Source organism: Dendronephthya gigantea, unplaced genomic scaffold (genome assembly GCF_004324835.1).
Source record: "Dendronephthya gigantea isolate DGI-Jeju-01 unplaced genomic scaffold, DenGig_1.0 000005F, whole genome shotgun sequence".
Lineage (NCBI taxonomy): Eukaryota > Metazoa > Cnidaria > Anthozoa > Malacalcyonacea > Nephtheidae > Dendronephthya > Dendronephthya gigantea.
This window is the reverse complement of record NW_021163015.1, coordinates 2,837,210-2,852,679: the sequence shown is the minus strand read 5'-3', so window position 1 is coordinate 2,852,679 and position 15,470 is coordinate 2,837,210. Positions and strand designations below refer to the sequence as shown.

The 15,470-nt window shown below is 36.4% G+C and overlaps 5 protein-coding genes across 6 annotated transcripts; 2 read left to right on the top strand and 3 right to left on the bottom strand.

The window, feature by feature from the left end:
* Window positions 1–2,019: 2,019 nt before the first annotated feature.
* Window positions 2,020–3,484, bottom strand: LOC114515953 (protein DPCD-like). The gene is made up of 6 exons (XM_028535275.1): window positions 3,231–3,484; window positions 3,013–3,093; window positions 2,788–2,909; window positions 2,577–2,710; window positions 2,389–2,491; window positions 2,020–2,275 (listed from the first exon to the last, which is right to left on the bottom strand). The coding sequence occupies exons 1-6, from the start codon at window positions 3,304–3,306 to the stop codon at window positions 2,171–2,173; spliced, it is 621 nt and encodes a 206-aa protein (XP_028391076.1). The 5' UTR covers window positions 3,307–3,484; the 3' UTR covers window positions 2,020–2,170.
* A 296-nt stretch (window positions 3,485–3,780) lies between these two features.
* LOC114516234 (major facilitator superfamily domain-containing protein 10-like) lies at window positions 3,781–7,080 on the top strand. The gene is made up of 13 exons (XM_028535657.1): window positions 3,781–4,134; window positions 4,438–4,534; window positions 4,687–4,790; window positions 4,878–5,036; window positions 5,213–5,404; window positions 5,541–5,637; window positions 5,731–5,842; window positions 5,926–5,981; window positions 6,080–6,132; window positions 6,217–6,307; window positions 6,430–6,477; window positions 6,566–6,655; window positions 6,741–7,080. Exons 1-13 carry the CDS (start codon window positions 3,913–3,915, stop codon window positions 6,845–6,847), a joined length of 1,428 nt encoding a protein of 475 aa, XP_028391458.1. The 5' UTR covers window positions 3,781–3,912; the 3' UTR covers window positions 6,848–7,080.
* Window positions 7,081–7,464: 384 nt separating this feature from the next.
* LOC114516235 (TM2 domain-containing protein 2-like) lies at window positions 7,465–8,437 on the bottom strand. The gene is made up of 4 exons (XM_028535658.1): window positions 8,283–8,437; window positions 8,073–8,160; window positions 7,843–7,958; window positions 7,465–7,703 (listed from the first exon to the last, which is right to left on the bottom strand). The coding sequence occupies exons 1-4, from the start codon at window positions 8,429–8,431 to the stop codon at window positions 7,490–7,492; spliced, it is 567 nt and encodes a 188-aa protein (XP_028391459.1). The 5' UTR covers window positions 8,432–8,437; the 3' UTR covers window positions 7,465–7,489.
* Window positions 8,438–8,520: 83 nt separating this feature from the next.
* LOC114516298 (syntaxin-18-like) lies at window positions 8,521–13,511 on the top strand. Its single transcript, XM_028535731.1, has 11 exons — window positions 8,521–8,785; window positions 8,906–8,973; window positions 9,204–9,319; window positions 9,388–9,465; window positions 9,545–9,611; window positions 9,715–9,847; window positions 9,920–9,978; window positions 10,082–10,151; window positions 10,248–10,328; window positions 10,438–10,558; window positions 13,348–13,511. The coding sequence occupies exons 1-10, from the start codon at window positions 8,627–8,629 to the stop codon at window positions 10,528–10,530; spliced, it is 924 nt and encodes a 307-aa protein (XP_028391532.1). The 5' UTR covers window positions 8,521–8,626; the 3' UTR covers window positions 10,531–10,558; window positions 13,348–13,511.
* On the bottom strand, window positions 10,598–15,280 carry LOC114516295. Of its 2 annotated transcripts, XM_028535726.1 has the most exons (7): window positions 15,121–15,280; window positions 14,699–14,974; window positions 14,091–14,227; window positions 13,600–13,911; window positions 12,904–13,188; window positions 12,656–12,767; window positions 10,598–12,525 (listed from the first exon to the last, which is right to left on the bottom strand). In XM_028535726.1, exons 2-7 carry the CDS (start codon window positions 14,970–14,972, stop codon window positions 11,024–11,026), a joined length of 2,622 nt encoding a protein of 873 aa, XP_028391527.1. In that variant the 5' UTR covers window positions 14,973–14,974; window positions 15,121–15,280; the 3' UTR covers window positions 10,598–11,023. The 2 variants fall into 2 exon arrangements, with proteins under 2 accessions (XP_028391527.1, XP_028391528.1); XM_028535727.1 differs by lacking the exons at window positions 14,699–14,974; window positions 15,121–15,280 and adding an exon at window positions 14,377–14,541.
* Between the last annotated feature and the right edge of the window lie 190 nt (window positions 15,281–15,470).

Here is a 15,470-nt window from a genome sequence, read left to right as displayed (position 1 = left end):
ATCCGCGCTCTATTTTTATTAAATGGAAATCGCATTTTGCAATCGTCGTTTGTACATGAAGCTGTATTGCCAAGGCAATGTCAAATTTGACATTCCAGTGACGGATGCAGCTTACCTACGAAATGCAAAGTGCATATTGCTATTTTTCAACAATAGTTTTTTTGCAGTAATAATTTTTGCATTCGGAACAGACGAATGCAGGTGGCATTGAAGATGGCTGAGTGGTCTCTTGTGTGTTCAGCGGAGCCACTTTACGATCTGCTGGAGCGAAGCTAAGATTTTGCAAAGCTGTTCATGTTGGCGAATACGGCTAGCATAGTTTTAACTTTCAACTCGAGAGTGAAACTAACATCAACGATGACATTGTCGGTGATTACTGATTACGCACGTAAAATGAGTGTTTCGAAGCTAGGAAGTTTATAAAAGTTGATCGTCCAGGTTATCTTTAAAAGATTGTGGGTTGGCTGCGGATCTTTCAACTGCCTGAGGTATCATCTCTGCAGTAGCATTTCCATAAACACAACAATTCACCGGCCGCCTTGTCCGCCCTTGCACAGTTCAAATGAGAAGACAGAGACGAAACCATCAACGTGCAAAAACATCCAACCAATTTTGAAATGTTTCCAAATCTACATGAACATGTTCATTAAAATTGATTACGAACTTTTTTTAAAGCAAGATACTCAAAAATTGTCAAAAGTGAAACTGAAATTAACGGTTGAAGATTTAAGTGGACATCTCACATCTGTTTTTGATTCAAGAGTTCACGTGGTCTTGTCTTATGTCGACCTCGCCCAGGGACTCAAATTTAAATTTTTTTAAGAGCGTGAGTGTTCAAAGTATCGACTTCCTAAAAACATATGTTTGGAAGATGTACAAGTGTTGATAACAGAAGATTCTTTTAAGATTCGTTCAGTCAATTCTAGCCGGAAGAAATATGTTCGAGATATTCTGTACGATTAAAAAACAAAATGCAAATGCTTTTGCCATCGAAAAAGCAAAAAAGACTATTTTTTAAAAGCTTTTCAAAGAGGTCGAAATCACTTTTTCAAAAGTTTGAGATCAAACATAGTCCAATTAATTGTAAGTCATTAACCAGGGTTTATACATTCCTCGATTTTTGTTCCTCCTCAAACCAACAACATTCATAGTTTTGTTAATTAGTTTCAAGGCACTCATTCACTCACCGAGCAACTTTATTAACAAGCTAATTTTCTACATCTGTTGAATTATGCTGACAAGTTAAAGCGATTTAATTTACTAATATATATAGTCTCTGATACAGATTGTGGGCATTTGCGTATTCTGTGATTATGCGAACGTGATACACAGCACATGTGATGGAAAACAAAAGGTACGCAGTGAGTCTTTACAGCTGTTATCGTGGAGTGCAGAATCCTTGCAACTGATCAGTAGAAAACTGCAAATACACGCATACAATTTTGAGATTAGAACACAAAGAATGTCATATTTGATACTGTGACATCTGACTTGTTGTGAACGTCAATGTCACCAATTGTTCTTCTTCCCAGCTTTACCGTGGCAACAATAAATATTTACAAAACTGTCTGGTTAGGATAATAATTGGTTTATTAGACCACGGCTGAGATAAGTCAAACATTGGAGCTTATACTGAAGGTTCATTACGAGCTGTCATCATCTGGTTTCTAGCAGTAAGACTGTAAGTGGTCAACAGTGGCTCAATGAATCTTATCATTCTTATGAAACACAGAGAATCGCACGTCTCAAAACGTTGCTTTGCGTTTAATCCTTTCTCTCAGAGTGGAAGATTTTGTATCGTTATTTCAGCGCGGAGCAGTTTTTAGATTGAGGAGGCTGAAAAGAGGAGGAGGGGGGGTGAGGGGGCGAGCAGAAACATTCTGAAGCCTGTCCTGTCCGTCAGAGCATTGGAAAGAGATCATTGTGGTCTTGTGGACCAAGCTTGACCCCGCTTCGCGGTCCCTCAGAAATGAGACAATTCACGCCGCGCAAGAAACCGTTCCGTACCACAACTAGTCAAAACAACTTCAAACTCGTTTTATAAATTATTTTAAAAGATTACGGAAAGCTCTAACATAAGTATTTAAATATTAGAATATTTACATCAATTACAGTAAACGTGGATGAGAAAAAAAAACATCCCCACGCAACTATTTCAAAGTTTATTTGGTTAACTAGGAGCGCATTCAATATCTCCTTCTCGCGATGCTTTGTTACTCTCAAGTTCTTTCATTATTAATCTTTCTTGTTCCATAATTTCAGCTGGTTTTTTATACTGAAAGATGAAGAAAAAGGTGAATATTAGAGGGGGGGATTTAGCATCCATTACTCAGAGAACACTCTAAGCTACTTTGAACCTCATTACGAGGTCACTGAGCACCATACTACCTTGATAATAAGAGTGTTATTTGCATGAGCTATTGAGATTGCTTTTTGATCCAGTGGCATATGATTTCTGACCAGATCAGGAATATCATATTTTTTGTAATATCTAGAAACATAAACTGTATAATTCTACAAAGAGTTTCATCGCCCCACAGCTCACCCAAGACAAAAACTGAGACTTTTTATTTTACTTTTTATTTTTTGTTCTGATTATAATGTGACGTCGATCATCGTTAATTGTAACATCATAAACATCAATGCTGTATGGTAGATTACGTATTCGCCATTGGAAGCACTCTCTAGTATCCTTACGAACAAATATTGGCTGAAAATGAAAATAGGTTTTTACAAAAGAAATTTGTTCAACCAAGTGTCATGTGAAAGTACCTGGCATACACTTACATTGCTCCTATTTTCAACAATTTGGCTTGTTTCATGTAGACCAGGCATTGATAAGTCTTCACCAACTTCAAATTCCCATTTTTTTTCAACACCTAATGTTGTTTTTGACTTCCATTTCCGAACTGGGATGAAAAAATATTTATTTTAGAGTCAACTTTTAGAGTCTAAGTTTTTATCCCTGGACCCTGATAACAGTCAAAAGAGTTCCAAGAGTGCGTTTTTTACCAAGTAGAAGACTAGAATGAATATCATATTCCTCCACCAGTTCTCTGGAATCGGGAAAAGTGTAGTGAATTTTTCTTCTTCCTGAAGATGAAGTAATGATTTGTGTCAGTCACTCAGTCTCAGCTAAGGGCTATTATGTGGAATTTTTCAGTGGTTTTTTACATTTTATAGCAGTGGTAAAATAAAATTAAGACTACTGCTCTATCACAAGTGCCTACCATCCTGAACTAAGCTTGTTTTTCGTGCATTTTTCAAAATCTGCAACCAAGCCGTTTCCTTTGTTTTGGTCGCCATGACAGTTCGACATGATACAGGGTGCCCGGGTCTATACGGTATGCGTATCCCCCTCGGAGTTTTTCACTCAACGTTTATTTGATTTACACGGATTCTTTACTTCCTTTGAGTCAAAATTTTCGACAAAAACTTATCTACCGTATACTTTTTACTCGCGGTTTAGCAAAAACATACCAAAAGCAAGCAACTTTACTTTTGTTCAATACAGGCGATACCTTTTAAATTCTCATTAGTTTTGAAATTACTAAATGATTCCCGTAATTACTTTCGCCCACCTATTGAATGTTGGTGTCACCATTGTTCTCGATGGGTGTCACCATTGTTGATGATTGCATGTAATTTCTAATTAATGAAATGCAATAAAAACAAGAATAAAGAGAGTTTTTTTTCACCATTCAACAAATTTGGTTCTTATGCAAATTTACTGGAAATAACGACTTTTGATTGGTCGAAAAGATCGAAACGTGGGCAACGACTTCCGGTTTCGCCTTAGAGCTGGTTTATTTTGAAAAGGAGCGGAATTTAATATTCATTCATAATGTTTTTCCTGCTATCTCGAAGAACTGCTTAAAACTTGCTCTCACACGAAAGAAAGTTATTTCAAATATGAGTGTTTCCAAAAGAAATCAGTCTTTGAAAGAAGACATGAAAAATGGCAGCGCAGTTCATTCTTCGGGCAAGGAAGTGAATAATAATCTCTTAGATCAAAAGTCGTCGTTCCGTGTTATGCTAGTTGTTTTTATTGGCTTGTTAATGGACTTGATGGCGTTTGCTGTTATATTACCCTTGTTGCCGTCGTTGTTGGATCATTACAGCAAAGATAAAGAGGTATGTGCTCACTGAAATAGCTAAATATTGTATAAACTTGCATGTACTACATGAAAAATTGAGATATGGCACATAAGTACTCATTATCATGCTCCATAATTACATAACTAATCCTGATCATTAACAATGATCTTATCAAGTAGGTTATCTAAAGTAGATTTTTCATCATGTTACAGTAATAGTTGTAATTAATCTTATTATCAATTGTTTTCTAGTTCAAAAACTTTTATGAAATGCTAAATATGTAAAATTTTGAATGCCTCTGGCCTATTTCCCATTGTTTTTTTTCTCATACTTCTTTAGGATGGCTTGTACAAATTCTTTCTAACAAATGTAAATAGATTTAGAGATTTTCTTAATATACCCAACACAGAGAGATACAATTTTGTTTTATTTGGAGGTAAGGTAAAAGATTCTTTTTGTTCCATGTGTATTTCTTGTGATATTTTTTGCCTTCAGCTTTTGATGAATAAACTACCTGCTCATTGACAGGCTTCCAACCATTGATTATTATATGTTTAGTTTCATTAAATTATTATTTTTGTTTTAAAGGTTTTGTTGGCTCCTTATTTTCGTTCCTGCAGTTTTTAGCCAGTCCTGTTCTAGGGGCATTATCAGATGTCTATGGAAGGAAGTCAATTCTTCTTTTTTCAATGGCAAGTGTTAATTTCTTGTTTTCTCATATACAGAACCATATTCTGTTGGTCACACGTACATTACTAACGGTTTTTGTCAAACTTTAGGTGGGTGTTGGCATTTCTTATGGTATCTGGGCATACTCAAGAAACTTCACAATATTTGTCTTGGCAAGAATAATTGGAGGTCTTTGTAAGGGAAATGTAACAATTAGTACAGCGATTGTGACTGATGTGACAAGCATGAGAAATCGAGGGAAAGGAATGGTGAGAATTTGACATTATCTCTGAAGATTTTGATGACTCTCTTTCTTGTAACTTTTCCTTCCCTTCTTTTCTTTCAATAGCCTTCCTTTTCCCCCTCTTCAGAATACCTCATCCTCTAATTACCCCTTCCTTAATTCTTCCCCTAAACATTTCTTCAAAATCACATTTCTATACAGGCACTCATAGGCGTTGCATACTCAGTTGGTTTCATCGTTGGTCCAGTCATTGGAGCAATATTTTCCAAGCAATCTGAGTCATCCAGTGGAACTCTATACGTACTGCCAGCAATCTTCACCTTGACGGTTGTCTCTGCCGATATCTTATTTCTGACATGTTTTCTGAAAGAGACATTGCCGAAAGATAAAAGGGTAATAAATTTCGCAAAGCTGATTTCATTTTGGATAAAATCACAGAAGAGAATCTAGCATTTCAGGCAAAGAATTTTCTTTGAAGTTTCTACTTTTGAAGACCTGCATTCACCATATCATAATTTCATCGTTTTAGGCAAACTCGTTGACGTCGGAAATGAAAAGTGCACTTCAGTTAATAAATCCAGTTTCCTTATTTAAATTCGATGCTGTCAATCTTCCAGCAGAAACAGGTATATCCCATTTGAATGCAATTATGCTGGAAAGCATTTGATTTCAGATGAACCTGAAAAAAGTTAAGATTCTTTTATGTGTCTTGTTTCTAGATTTGAATGAAGTAAAGAGAGTCGGTTTAGTCTATTTTCTTTATCTGTTTTTCTTTTCTGGCTTGGAATTTACACTGACATTTCTCACACACAGTGTCTTCCAGTACAGCAGGTTTGTATGGCAGTATAACCTAAATTTCCCTCATTCAAAAGTTCTCCCATTTTGACAGCAAGAAATATGTACCTTTCTTCCAGCATGCAGCAAGGCAAAATGTTCTTTGCTATGGGAATTATCATGGCTTTGGTACAAGGTATAGTTTTCAACCAAAAATTAAAGTATTTTTTATATATTTTGCAAGGTGTAATAAATATAATACGTTTTGTAATACGCTTTGTTTCTGTTTTAAAGGTGGATATGTAAGAAGAATAGCGCCGGGGGGTGAAAAGAAATTAGCTTCTCGAGTACGTTTGATCGTGTATTTGTGGTAAAAATAAAACACTGATATTCTACGTAGAAGCTGACGTGTGGTCTGTCATTATTTTCAGGGAATTATCGCTCTGATACCAGCAATGGTATTTCTGGGTACAGCTGGTTCAATGAAACTGTTCTATTGTGGCATCGTCCTTTTTGCTTTTGGTAATTATTACACTTCACTGCTCTTTCCTCGTCCTTGGGATGCTTTTTTAGCCTTGTTTTTTTCGCCTAAATCAAAATTTAGTCTATAGCGGGAATATCATCCATTGTTTCCACCATCTTAGGCGCTGCGACTGTGGTTTCCGCATTGACAACAATAGTATCAAAATATGGTAAGTTGTTTTACATGCAGACACCAGGCTGGGATAAAAAATTAAAGTTATCGCCAGGCAAGGATAAGAATCATGCTTTTCTTCACAGGAGACACGACACAGAAGGGCAAGATTATGGGCATTTTTCGCTCGCTTGGCGCGCTAGCCCGTGCTACAGGACCATTTTTTTCTTGTGCCAGTAAGTATATAAAGCCGAATTTTTTCACCGTCAGCAAACGCGTTTAGTTCAAACTCAGACTCGTTTTATTTCCATTTTTTCAAAGTTTACTGGAGCATTGGTCCTATGTTTTGCTATGGAATTGGCGCAAGCTTCTTTGTGATTCCATTGTACTTGCTAAAGAAATGCAATCTTTCTCAAAAACATGCGTGAATATCTGGGAAATTTCTTGGCCAGAAGAATGGCCTGAAAAACAAACATTTCTTGGAAACAGGTCACGAAGACACTTACGTAGTGCTTGAAGATGAGGAATAGAGAATTCTCTTTCAATACCGAATATATTATCTATTTTAGAATAATGCATGTATATTTTTATATCACCACACATACACACCACAGGATAGTTGAGACAATTAAAACAACTTTCACTTTTAAGACGTGCGTTAATATTTATTAGAAATATCACGTTCCTAGAATGGATGTTCAGGTAATTTTTTTTTCATTCTTATTTACAATATTTTATTATGCATTCTTTCAAGAAAGTGCTTGGTAGTTGTACAATGAATAATGTATTTCTTGTGGTTGCAATAACCTCCACCAGTAGAAGACTGTTTCAAATATTTCTAGGGTGCTGTTTTATCAGAATGAAACATTCTCCAAACTTGGATTTGTGCATGCAGATGAATTCGTATGTGTTAAGTGTTTTAGCTTAAACTCTATAAATCAATCTCTATGGAAAATAAACTACTCAGTATTTGTAATATAAATCACTATGGGGGATAACAGATTTCCCAGTATGCTGGTATAACCTTGCCAAAAATTACAACTTTACAACTATCTGATAGTATATACAAATCAATAGTAAGGCACCCAGTTGCTTTCGTCCTCAGGTTTGAGTACACCAGCAATGAGTAGCATAATATCGACAATCCACCAGACCCCCAACCCGCCCAATGTTAAGAGTTTGCCGACTCCAATGCCTGTCCAACCGAGGCAGAATCTATCGACACCCAGGAAACCAAGGAGGAGAGAGTAGAGCAAGGTTGTCAAAAAGTAATGACCATTGTATCTGAAGAAAGGAGAAGTATTAAGAGGGAAGAAATAGCAATGTAAGTTGGAATAAATTTGATGTAGGTCTGTTTTCATTTCAAACAATGCCTGTTTTCTACAAAATGGGAGGAATATAAAAAATTCAAAACACAACTAACTTTATGCATGGTACTCCATGTTTGAAGAACATTTTTTCACCATAACATTCCACTCCAGGCAGAACATAACAGACTACTTTGGTGTGGTTCACTTCTTCATGACGAGAACCTCCATACTAGGGATAATGTTGTGTGAGTCAATTCTAGTACTTCCATGTCCTTAGACATCCCTATTCATTCCCCAGGGGAATGAAAATAATTTGAGTTTATATATTCTGGGCAGGACTCACCTTGGTACATCCGTACCCAAGTCGTTTAGCCTCCGATGTGTTTTTTGAGAAGTCTTCTGGTTCATCACAATGAACAAATTCCTCAGGCCTTTAGAAATATAACATAGTAAAATAGTATTGATCAGAATATAAAAAATTTATTAATGTAATTTTTTTGTGACTCGCTGACCAATTTTCATCAAATATTTTAGATGTCACTGGAAAACGTACAGGTAAGAACAACAAACAAGTGGTGAACAAGTATTTTCCGGCTTTTGACTTTCCGGACAACACTCTTTATCACTATTACAAATAGCTCCAGCTGTATAAACGAAACAAAGAGCAAAGAACAATAATTTCACTCTTTTGGTGAGCGCCATTTTTGGCTCATTTTTTCCTTGAGTGCCCGCGTTGTTTTGCTCAGAACTTCAAGTAACGAAAGTGAAATGTCCATATTTTGGATACAAAATGTTTGTTGTTCGTTCTGGACACACGTGTATTATTTTTATTAAAATGCGTCTTTTAAACTAGTTATCTTTTGCGATTAAACCGTGTAAATCGAAAAGTGATCCTTGATGGATCGTACAGCGTTTTTTAAAGCGTGTGTACGGGCAATTCGCACACGAAATCAAGCAACAAAGTCATCAAATGGAACCAGCAAGGACACTTTAGGTATCTTGGGAAGAAGTCGTTCTAAGGTGACAACAGAATTTGGATCAAAAGCTTCAGAAGTTGTAAGTGGATTCAATATTATTGTTATTTGACTGAAAACCTGGTTATTTCGCATGCATCGTATTGCATCCATCAGATTTATAATTGAAACATTTTTTCATAGAAAGATTTTTCTTTCATAGAAACAAAGTGTATCAAAGTTGAAAGAATTTTTATTAAAACACCGGAAAGATTACATTGAAGCAGTCAGGTGTGTAAATGATGCAATATTAGTAGATTGTGATATAAAGAAATTATCATTGCATCTATCACATATTCACCTATGCTTTATCATGGTCACCTTCACCTTACCTTCACAGACCCTAACCTCCCCTTCACCTCAATCTCAGGCCCATCAGCCTACCTTTATAGAACTTTGCTGTACTTTATTGCACTTCACTGTACTTTATTGCATCCAGACAATTTGACCTTTTTATATAGTCATGTGAGTTCGGGCGTAACGGCAATGAGTGACAGGGAAAGAGACCAAATCGATCAAGATGCTCAAACATTCATCAGGACCTGCTCAACAGCAATCCAGTCTCTCAAGGATGAAGGTCTGGAGATATCTTATCTCATATATAGATATTTCTCTCTCTTTTAACATAACAGAATTACTGTTTAGTGGTGAGCCAAAAGAACAGTGAACAAGTGACAGAGCATCGGTGCATGGTTTTAGAAATACTACAGAAATATCTCAAAGGTATTAAAAAAAGATTTCAAACAATTGTTTAATTGTACCCATTTCTAGCACCAGTATAATGATCTAATTGTTGTTTTAGCGACATGCAAGTTATTCAGTGAGCAACGAGCCATCCGTGTTAAGCGAGTTGTGGACAAGAAAAGAGTGTAAGTATCAATCCTGATTTGAAAGTCCAGCAACTGCCAGGTGATTTCATTAAACATTCTGAATTGAATTGAAGTATTTCTAAAGTGTGGTTTTCTAAAACAGCTCAAGATTGCAATGTGATAGCAAGAAGGAGTCTGGCAAAACCTCAGAAATCAATCGCAGTGAAGTAACTACAACTCATTCACCAGAAATAACCGATGCAGATGTCGAATTTACTGCTGAGGAAATGCAAACAGTAAGTTGAGCAGTTTGTTCAAAGTAATTTTTCCTTGAAAATCAACATTCTTATTTAAACTTTTTCATTCAGTTCGAACAGGAGAACAAACAGATTTTTGATGAAATGAACAGTTTAGTTAATGAAGTCAGGTATAACTTAATTGACAACAAAATGTTCTCTTTAAATGTAACAATGATCTAGTTTTTTCCTTAAAATACACATTTAATCATTTTTTCTGCATTTTCCCTACAGAAACATTGAAGGAAGAGTTGTGGAAATTGCTAAGTTACAAGAGGTTTTCACTGAAAAGGTTTTAGAACAGGTAATAATAACTTTGCTAGAAGACGAGAGGATCTTAAGATTTTTATTGGTGGACAAATATCTAGGACTGCTGAAATTATTTCTACTCAATTTTCAGTCAAAGCAAATCGACCATGTTTATGAAACGACAGTAAAGACAAACGAAAATGTGAAAGAAGGAAACGAGAATATTCGAGAGGTAATATTTTGATTCGGGTTGAGACTTGGTTTATCATGGTCGTGTCCACTCACCTGATTGTCTTCTGTACGTCCACTCTTTGTTAAACAGTTTTTTCCTGTCTCAACAGGCAATCAAAAACAATGCAAGTTTTCGTGTTTGGATTCTGTTTTTTCTTGTGATGTGCTCATTTTCGCTGCTCTTCCTCGACTGGTACAGTTAATGATGTTACTTCATCTACTATGATTAAGGTAAGAAAGTTAAAATAAACTTTGCATAGAAAAAGGCATTGAAACAGCATTGTCTTGATTGCTATCTAAATGTACTTTACTAAGAAAGACAATGAAATTTGTGCAAAAAATGGCATCAAAATGAACAAAAGATTGAGCTGTAGTTAAATTATATTTTATTGAAAATGTAAAAAAAATTATCAACAGTCACACTGCAAGTCATTAAATTAAACTACCCGATAAAGTCTAAGGATAAACTATCCTCCTTTTCTATTTATCTTACATTCCTAGCAAGAATGCCTCTGAGGGGGTGGGTGGGTGCAAATGAGGGCAACTTGCTTGAGTCCAGGCCTAGGGGGGGTCCCAAGCATGGGTTTAAAAATAGTACAAAATTATAGGCTAGTTCATGTGTGCATCAACATTAACCTTGTCGATAAACATCTCGTTGCCTGGGCACAACGATGTTGAATATTTAATGCAAGGAGGTTAAGACGAACTAAATGAAGTACTCCAGTCAAACTGTGTACACAATGATTGTAGAACCCTGCTTGCCATTTCGAATTCCACGAGTGCCCAATTATGACAACCGACCGATAGGAATTTCGGAATTAATTCCTGCATCATCTTCAGTTCGACAACGATACTGGCTGCATCTTCTGAGTCCATTTGTAACATAATAAGAACCATCAACGGCAACAAATCATCAGCCGTTATCGCTAGCGAGTAGTCATTGTCATCGATCTCTAAAACGTCACTTCTCAACTTCTGGACGGAGTCCGTGACTTTCGTTACGGAGTCTATGAGACATTTCAGTTTTTCAAACACAGACGACATCTTGAAAATGTCTTTCAGAGAATCCAAAGATGGGCCAAAATACTTGGCGAATTTGGAGAGTTCATTTTGAAACTTGGACTCTTCTTCTTTGGCATTCTCCTGACTATCTTCCACATCATTCTCGTCCGCAGATGAGCCAGAATTTAAGATGAGATCTCCGGGCTTTCCGTTCACAGCGTGTTCATCTTCGGTAGTAGAAATATCATCAGGGATGCTTTGTTCGTTATTGGAAATGTGATTTTCTTTTTCGTTATTAGTTAAAGTACCACCATTTGTCACGATAGCGCCTGACATGTTATCCGCTCTGTACCTCTCATAATCATCAAAACACGAAACCTTGCTCTCTCTACAATCCTCATCGTTCAGTGATTCGGTCACATCCCTGGATTTTCTCCGAACAAAGTTCATAATTCTCCGGAGTGTCTTATTTGACCGAGGATCTGAACTACGAGACTCGTTTCCATGGTCTTTCGAGGACGAGCGCGAGGATCGCGATGAACTCGAGGTGATAGAAGAGGTCTCACTTGACGGTGGTGTACATGAGTCCATCTTTATTGGAATGGATTTATTTGCCAAACGATCGCTGGCGACCTTCACCTGACGACGTTTCTCGAACAATTCCAGCCACCATTCATTCTTCATTTGTAAATCCAAGCAATTGATTGGGTACGTTTTGAGTATATTTAAATCGTGAATCATTTTATCTTTGTATTTTCGATAAGCCGTCTCGAAAACTTTCATAATATCTTTACCAACCTCATTATAGAAATTCTCTTCATAACACAGTTGTAATTTGCGTCGTAGTAGCTCAGAGTTCATGCTATTAAATTGCTCTAAAAAGAGCCGAGCTAATTGATCACAGTGATTCTTAATCTCACTACAAAGGTTTTCCAATGGCGTCAATAACTCTTCTTCTATTGTCCCGTCATAATCGACAACAAGGAAACCATTGCCATGTCTCGACGAGTGCTTCTTTCGCGCGTCTGTGCCACCTTTTGCCAATTCTGCGTTTTTCAAAGCCAGCTGACAGTATTCTCGTATGTGTCTTGTGAACTTTTCAAACTCTTCGCCAAGCGGATGTTCCGGGTTTCTTACAATGGTGGCGACACGTTCGCTCAATGTCTGATACTCAGGAACATGACTGTCGCTGATTACTGCAAATGAGAATAGAAATAATAGATTGGAATTGAAGAGTAATATTTACCGATTAATTTTAATGATTTTTCTGGGTACTCCAGTTAATTCACCCTTGCAAAGCCTTCACCCTCCCTCGGTCCAACTTACCATCAGTTGGTCGTACTCCCATATATCTGTTAGGTATTGCACTGGCCACACCATCGTTATTTATGTCATCTTTAATACGTTCCAAGTTCGCCAAAATACTCATTGCTCGAACCTACGTTAAAGGCAAGTAAGTAAAGTCACAATCGTTAATATTTCGCTTTTATGAATTGAGGCAAACTTAGATTAGAATTTTTCATGAACTAAATTTATTGTGGTCTTGGAATTGTGAAAGACTGGATGACTTTCACCTTCTTTTCCATTTGATATGTTGCCCTTTCTTTCTGTCGCAGTGACATTTCTCTAGAAGAAAGATATTCCAAGACAACAGTCTCGTTATCCTTAGACTGAAATCCTCCACTGTCCAATGCTTCTTTTAATGTATCTGCAGATGCCATCAGTATCTTTTGCAACAAGGCATGCATGTTAGCGCTTTGTTTTCGTGCCTCTGCAAGCTGTTGTTTTTTCTCTTCAGTCTCGCCATTGCCTTGAATATCATTTTTGAGTTGTTGAACAACCCCCTGATTCGTGTCAATCTAAGGATACCCAGAAAATTACTTTAGTCCTAAGGCATGTGGTGACTTAAGTACAGCTGTAAAATGTTTAAACCTTATTGGCAAGTCAAAAGAAGCCAGGGTTTGCATGTGTGGGGTTTGGCATAGCTATAATCAGGTATTCATTTGCATTTGAACTAGATCTTAGAAGTCTTATGATGCAAGGAAGAAATAAATCACACTAGACGGTAGAAGACAATATTACTGTGGTTTCAGAAATGCAAAGATATATATTTGTATTGATTAAAAAAAGGTTTGTACATATATGTACACATATAACAGATTTTTGACAGCTCTAGGCTAATGTATCTTTTGTAGTGTTTTCTAAATTCAGTTTTAATCAAATTTATTGAAAAAGATGAATTGAAAATGATTATCGGCAAATGGTGCTACCTTTTCAAAAAGTTGATGTTTTCTTTTCTGTAAATCTGTATCAAGAGCTATAACAAATCTCTCTGTACATTTTTTCTCTGATGCAATGGATTCAAATCGATGCAATCTTTCATCTTGTTGCAAGAACAGAACCTTGTAGGATTCATCCAATGTTTGTGAGTCACGTTCAATATCTTGCTCACGTTTTGTGATATAAGACATCTGTTGCTTCACAGCCCTTTCAACTCTTGTCCAATCTTTTTTATATATTAGTATTTTTGGTAAAATACAGCAATATAACATCCTTATTAAAGAGGATTGCTCATCATGACCCTGTAAATTTTGAGAAAACTTGTCAGGAAATCTGTGAGGCACAAGCCAACATCTTATCCAAAATGGTAAAGTGAAAGTCAAGTCCAAAATGTTAAAGTAAAAGTCAAGTCTAAAAATGTTAAAGTGAAGTCAAGTTTGTATTGGTTCTTGACTTCCATACAAACACATTCTCTACTTACCTCTCTTGCGTTATTTGTACGTGAATGGCTGATTTTAATGAGGTGCTCAGCAAGGTTAAATAGTTCGTCAATATTATCATCGTATTGGTAACGATCATCGTCAGCATAATGTGTCCTATGCAAAAGATCTTCTGTACCTATGGTAATAGCCAAAAAACGGTTTGTTAGGTGACCTGGCTTGCATGTTTAGTTCAACTATGACTAACGAGTCAACTTTGACTATGACTAACGGCTGCTACCCTACAGGAAACATGAACTAATTAAATGCTATAACGCTCAGATTTACCAATCACAAGTGAATCAGATAAATAGCCAAAGCTACCAGTAGTGATGCTGCAAAATAGTTGGTATTTGAGCATTATTTATAGAGAGTAATAATATCAAAACAGCATTCTGCATATTTTTGGTTTACACTTCCCTCCCAGAATCTTGTTTGTTTGTTGAAAACCAATTTAGTTAATTCCTAATTAGATATGGTCAGACCCTTCAATTGCTTTGCACTTGGAATATTGCAAACTATTTGAAAAAAACAATTACATAAACCAATTATCTATTTACACATCGACTGAAAAGAACTCTGATAAGGCAGTCAGCTATGCGGTGATTACCTTCGTCATCTAATACTTTTCCAACGCTTGACGTAGCCCAGGAAAACCGTCGTCTTTTCACGTCGACACACACTCTGTCCAAAATCAAGATAATACCCCATGGAGCAGGTTCAACGTTGAGATCTGACACGGAATATTCTTCTGTTGGAGGCGGTGAGCGAACTCCATCACTACCAAATGTTCCTACATCGTACGTTATCCGTGGATAACAGCCATCTATCAACTCGATCGTATCGATTCTGTAGAGACTTTCATTGCGTAGATATAGTAGCATCACTAGAAAGAAGCCGGAAATGTCGGAAATATATACAGACTACAATTAGATTGTCTCTGCGTTGAGTTTCGCTTTGACTATATGTTTACACAGCAGTATATTTTAAAAAAGCTGTACTCCGAAATTGTTTTATAAGTTCCGAAAATACCTTAAAAGAAAGCTAGAATGCTTCCCTTAGTCATCTGTGGAAATGTGGAATTCCCTTCTGCAAATATTATTACGTCAAAAAATCAGAAAAATTCCAATGAAATTTGATACAATCTGATTAGATTTCGCAAAATTTCGGTAATTTGATACTTCGATGACTTGCCACATTTTTGTACACAAAAGCGCGGGGCTTGGCGCGAATTTCCGCGTAGTGTGTAGCACTTATAAATACATATTATGTATTTCGAGTTTTTTTTACATTTTAAAAGTTAAAAACTAAAGAATTTACTTACTTGTTTTCTTCAAACATATCTAGTTACCCTACCTGCTATAAATACAAGAAATTTGAAA

Coding starts and splice junctions, on each gene's coding strand:
- LOC114516298 (XM_028535731.1), top strand. CDS start 8,627: ATGGATCGTACAGCGTTTTTTAAAGCGTGTGTACGGGCAATTCGCACA. Junction 9,979..10,081: donor AGTTTAGTTAATGAAGTCAG/GTATAACTTAAT, acceptor TTTTCCCTACAG/AAACATTGAAGGAAGAGTTG. Junction 10,152..10,247: donor CTGAAAAGGTTTTAGAACAG/GTAATAATAACT, acceptor CTCAATTTTCAG/TCAAAGCAAATCGACCATGT.
- LOC114516235 (XM_028535658.1), bottom strand. CDS start 8,431: ATGGCGCTCACCAAAAGAGTGAAATTATTGTTCTTTGCTCTTTGTTTC. Junction 7,959..8,072: donor TTGGGTACGGATGTACCAAG/GTGAGTCCTGCC, acceptor CATTATCCCTAG/TATGGAGGTTCTCGTCATGA. Junction 7,704..7,842: donor CATGGAGTACCATGCATAAA/GTTAGTTGTGTT, acceptor TCCTTTCTTCAG/ATACAATGGTCATTACTTTT.
- LOC114515953 (XM_028535275.1), bottom strand. CDS start 3,306: ATGGCGACCAAAACAAAGGAAACGGCTTGGTTGCAGATTTTGAAAAAT. Junction 2,711..2,787: donor TTGTTGAAAATAGGAGCAAT/GTAAGTGTATGC, acceptor TTTCATTTTCAG/CCAATATTTGTTCGTAAGGA. Junction 2,492..2,576: donor ATCAGAACAAAAAATAAAAA/GTAAAATAAAAA, acceptor TTATGTTTCTAG/ATATTACAAAAAATATGATA.
- LOC114516295 (XM_028535726.1), bottom strand. CDS start 14,972: ATGCTACTATATCTACGCAATGAAAGTCTCTACAGAATCGATACGATC. Junction 14,228..14,698: donor AAAAGTATTAGATGACGAAG/GTAATCACCGCA, acceptor CTATTACCATAG/GTACAGAAGATCTTTTGCAT. Junction 12,526..12,655: donor GGGAGTACGACCAACTGATG/GTAAGTTGGACC, acceptor TCTCATTTGCAG/TAATCAGCGACAGTCATGTT.
- LOC114516234 (XM_028535657.1), top strand. CDS start 3,913: ATGAGTGTTTCCAAAAGAAATCAGTCTTTGAAAGAAGACATGAAAAAT. Junction 5,405..5,540: donor CATTGCCGAAAGATAAAAGG/GTAATAAATTTC, acceptor TCATCGTTTTAG/GCAAACTCGTTGACGTCGGA. Junction 5,982..6,079: donor TATCATGGCTTTGGTACAAG/GTATAGTTTTCA, acceptor TCTGTTTTAAAG/GTGGATATGTAAGAAGAATA.